The 4250-nt window shown below is 39.2% G+C and overlaps 1 protein-coding gene across 2 annotated transcripts; it reads left to right on the top strand.

The window, feature by feature from the left end:
- The first annotated feature begins 771 nt into the window (after positions 1-771).
- Pex14 (peroxin 14) lies at positions 772-3963 on the top strand. Of its 2 annotated transcripts, none has more exons than XM_067790800.1 (4): positions 772-1123; positions 1221-1550; positions 1610-1836; positions 3451-3963. In XM_067790800.1, the coding sequence occupies exons 1-4, from the start codon at positions 1016-1018 to the stop codon at positions 3647-3649; spliced, it is 864 nt and encodes a 287-aa protein (XP_067646901.1). In that variant the 5' UTR covers positions 772-1015; the 3' UTR covers positions 3650-3963. The 2 variants fall into 2 exon arrangements, with proteins under 2 accessions (XP_067646901.1, XP_067646902.1); XM_067790801.1 differs by having other exon boundaries at positions 776-1123; positions 1221-1523.
- Positions 3964-4250: the final 287 nt, after the last annotated feature.

Below are 4250 nucleotides of genomic sequence, written 5' to 3'. Positions count from 1 at the left end.
AAAGAAGTAGATCCTGATGCCACAAAGGATACAGTTATAAAAAAAATAAGCAAAAACAGCGAGCAATATTGCTGCAGCACAATTGTTGTCCGTATTCATCGCTGTCTGAAAGAGAACTAATGTTCGGCCAAAAGTTCGTATGGTGTATGGCCAAAGCTGCGAACAAGATTGCGGAATGTTCGCGGAAATGTTCGTGTCGTGTATTTGGCGCTTTAAGACAACCAATTGGTTTTTGGTTTACCATCGTAACGATAAACAGCTGATTACGTCAGGGATACGACTACAGCGATATGACATACCGCACCGATGACTCCCGCTTAATTCACACTTAAGTTTTGGGCATACCTGCTCAATATAACATCTGAATATCACTCACCAGTTATCGATTACCATTCTTGTCTCTCATTCATGAGTCATTTATGAAACAAATTTCCTTGAGGGTTGCGTGCACAGCTGTTCAAATTCTTCCTCTGCGTCGTGCATAGTGTACAAGTACAAGTGTGTTTACTTATCTGTCAAGCATTCTGACAGGCACTCGCTGGATTCGGAATGACAGCGGATTCAAAATGGATACCATTACCGAGTGCGCCGAATGATTGAAAAAGTCGATACGATTGGTAGTCAAAAATGTTATCGTTGAGACCAAAAATGCGACTCTAGACCTGAGATTTCCATCAGGTGAGCGAGGCTGTTTGTAGTTTTGACGTTTATCGCTTAGTGAACACACTTGTATAGGTACACTATGGTTGCGTGCATCAGCTGTTCAAATTCTTCCTCTGCGTCGTGTTGACATTTTCACTGCGTTGTTCTTTACATCTCCTTGCGAAAAATCTTTATTTCACCATCTTATAACCGCTGTGCCCGACACAACATTTACTTTAGTATTTGTTTATCAGTTTATCAATAACCCCAAATCTCTTCTAAATATCGTAGTAGAAAAACAGGCCGAAATTATCTTTACTGCGGCCGAGAGTGTAATAAGTATTTATTCAAGATTAAACTACAAGTTGAAATCATGTCTTCAAACAATACAGACACGGGAGACACCACCATAATCGCCTCGACAACAGAAATAAAGGATGATACAGATGCTGTGACTGCAGCGGCCCCACGTGAAGCACTTGTAAGTAATACATCATTATGACGATTAATAGTAGCTCAAAGTTCATTCATTCATTAATTTTGCTTATTTTCGTAACAACATTTGTTTGTGTGTGTAGATAAAGACTGCTGTAAATTTTTTGCAAAATGCCAAAGTACGGCACACAACTCTTATGCAGAAACGACAGTTTCTACAATCTAAAGGCTTAACTCAAGAGGAAGTGGAGTTAGCATGTCAACGTGCGGGTATATTCACCGATGACCCCAACATGCCGTCGTCCACAGTAATAAATATCGGTAGCTCATCACATCCACAAATGGTTTTGCAGCCAAGACAAACAACTTTTGGACGTATTAAGGAAGTGTTGCATAATTTGGCGTTACTTAGTGGTGTGGCATATGCGATTTACCTATTTTGGAAGGTTTCTACTATATACATACTAATTTATGTATACTTAATTGGTTTGTGAGCAGAAAAGATAATCCTTCTAAATTTCGCTTCTTTCAGAAATATGTAGATCCATTCATATTTGGAAGAAAAAAGAAACCAGTTGAAGATACACTAGAAGATATCGACAAGAAGGTCGACACACGTCTCGATGCGGTTAATGTAGAATTGACAAAGATTAAGGACCAATTGCAAGAACAACAACGTGAACAACGTCAGGTTTTAAATCAAGAATTTAATAGTTTCCGTAGCGACTTAGATGCTATAAAAGGATTATTACTTAATCGGTAAGTTTAAAAAAAACTAGCTAAAGTAATTTGTACAGTAAAATCGCGATATTGTGTAGTAGTTGTTGTTGTAATAGTGCGACCAATCACAAATTGTCATCAATGTCCTCTAACGGGAGTCCAAGGAAACTTTCAGTTTCAACAGGGGTGGAACATAATGAGAGGGGTATTAGAGGCGTTGGTTCCACACTACAAGTAAAGTGATGGTTGGTGTCATGTGGAGACACATTACAAGCGGGGCATACATTTTGTGTGTCGGGGTTGATTCTGGATAGGCAAGAGTTTATCCTGCTACAGTACCCAGAACGAAGGTGAGCCAGAGTGACTCGCGTTTCCCTGGGGAGTATGCGTTCCTCTTCCGCAAGTTTTGGGTGCTGTTCTTTGAGCACTGGATTCACCGGGCAATTCCTGGCATAAAAGTCCGACGCCTGTTTGTGGAGTTCGCTGTTGACCTGCTTGTGTTTTTTTGCTCCATGCGGCTGAGTTCTCAGGTCCCATATTTCCTCATAATGACTCCTTAAGCCCCTGGGCGGTGTTGGCTGATCAATAAGATGTCTGTTGGGATGCCCAGGTTTCTGGGTATTCAACAGGAACTGTTTGGTTAGCACCTCATTTCTCTCCCTGATGGGGAGTATTCTCGCCTCATGGTGTTCTGGGGACATAAGAAGACAACCCGTGGCGGTTCTGAAGGCAGTATTTTTGCAGGCCTGTAGCTTCTTCCAGTAAGTGGTCTATAGGCTGGCGACCATATCGGGGACGCGTAGCATGCAATCGGCTGCCAATTGCTTTGTAAGTGGTAATGAGCGTTTCTTTATCTTTTTTCCCAAGTACTGCCAGCAAGAGATTTGAGGATTTTTATTACGGCTCTGGATTTTCGGTAAAATTGCGGCTGCATGCTCACCAAGATGTAGATCCTGATCAAACGTCACACCCAAGAATTTGGGGTGTAGGACAGTCGGTCGCGTAGTGCCATCGACGTGGATGTTCAAAATGGTCGACATTTGGGACGTCCATGTTGTAAATAAGGTCGCGGTGGATTTAGTCGGTGATAATGCCAGGTTTCGCGAGGCAAAAAACTGGAGAGATCAGTGAGGTAGCCGTTTATACTGTTGCAAAGCTCATCGATCTGTGGGCCTGGGCCGATAGTAACTCCTTCTGGTAGCGCTGACTCTAGTCGTAGCCAACAACAGCATGCGCTTCATCGAAGTCACCAAATTATAGCTATCTAAGCTACATCCAAGCTACATAAAAATAAAAGCTTCATGTCTAGATGAATATTAGACATACCAAATGAATATTTATTTTAGATATTAACTATATGAAGTTTCAATATCGTTCAAAATTACTGTAAAAGTGTTATTCTGCATTGGCTTAGCTCATGGAACATATTTTTTGGCCACGCAATTTTATCTTATATTAATCTTAATATTCCGCCTATCACAGCACATACCCTCCAAGCCCGATAAATTAGTATAAAATAACTTTTGAGGGCCATTACAAAAATTTTCCTAAATTTAACATTTTGTCTTATAAAGCTTCGGTATATCGCGCTTTCACCATATTTTAACTTATTCACAATATGCTTATGAAAATGCGATTTCTTTCTTCTTATAGTAAACAATTCGCTGCCCCCCTCACTACTGGCCCTGCATCGATACCCGCATGGCAGTTGGCGTCCGCTCCACATCGCCTACACACACGAAACTCGCAATCCGATGATAACGAAAAAGTGGACGATGCTGGCTCTGGTTCGGGTTCATCAGAAACAGAAGTGGTCACCAAGAATAGTGATTCCAGCTTAGAAATTGTGTAGAATTATGATGTATTCTTCTGCATTTTCGTTTGCTCATTTGCAGAAAATGGTCAACAGTAGCGAATTGCAACAACAACTATAATAATTATAGAAGTGCGAGCGTAGATAACGAAAACAGTGTTGAACATAAATATAAACAGCTTAATAAGATTAGATTTAATTAGAAAGTTAATAGCTCTACACAAAAAAATGTGTAAGTGCGCGATTGTGGGTACTGAGTCGAAATAGACGATTATTTGATCAAAAGTTTATAAATATTTTTTGTTTTCTGCTTTTTCTTCAGTTAAATTAAATATCAAATCCCAGTAAAAAAATTATTTTCATTTAAAATTGTTTGGAGAAACTGGTTGCACTAGGAAGCAGTGTTATATAAAAAAAAATTGGTCTTATTTAGCAAAAAAAAACAAAAAATCTTCAAATAACTATTATTTTGTTTTAAAAATATTGAGTTTAGAAAAAAGCATATTCGATCAAATCTTTAAATTTAACAAAATCAATTTCTTTCGCATGTACGTTTTTTTTTCTAGGTATTGGACCAAGCTATGTTTTTTAATAGATCCATAAGTAGGAAAGTAAATTCGGAGTAAGCCTTCAAAACATA

This window comes from Eurosta solidaginis, chromosome 5 (genome assembly GCF_040869045.1).
Source record: "Eurosta solidaginis isolate ZX-2024a chromosome 5, ASM4086904v1, whole genome shotgun sequence".
In the NCBI taxonomy this organism is placed as follows: domain Eukaryota; kingdom Metazoa; phylum Arthropoda; class Insecta; order Diptera; family Tephritidae; genus Eurosta; species Eurosta solidaginis.
This window is presented reverse-complemented; position numbering and strand designations above follow the sequence as displayed.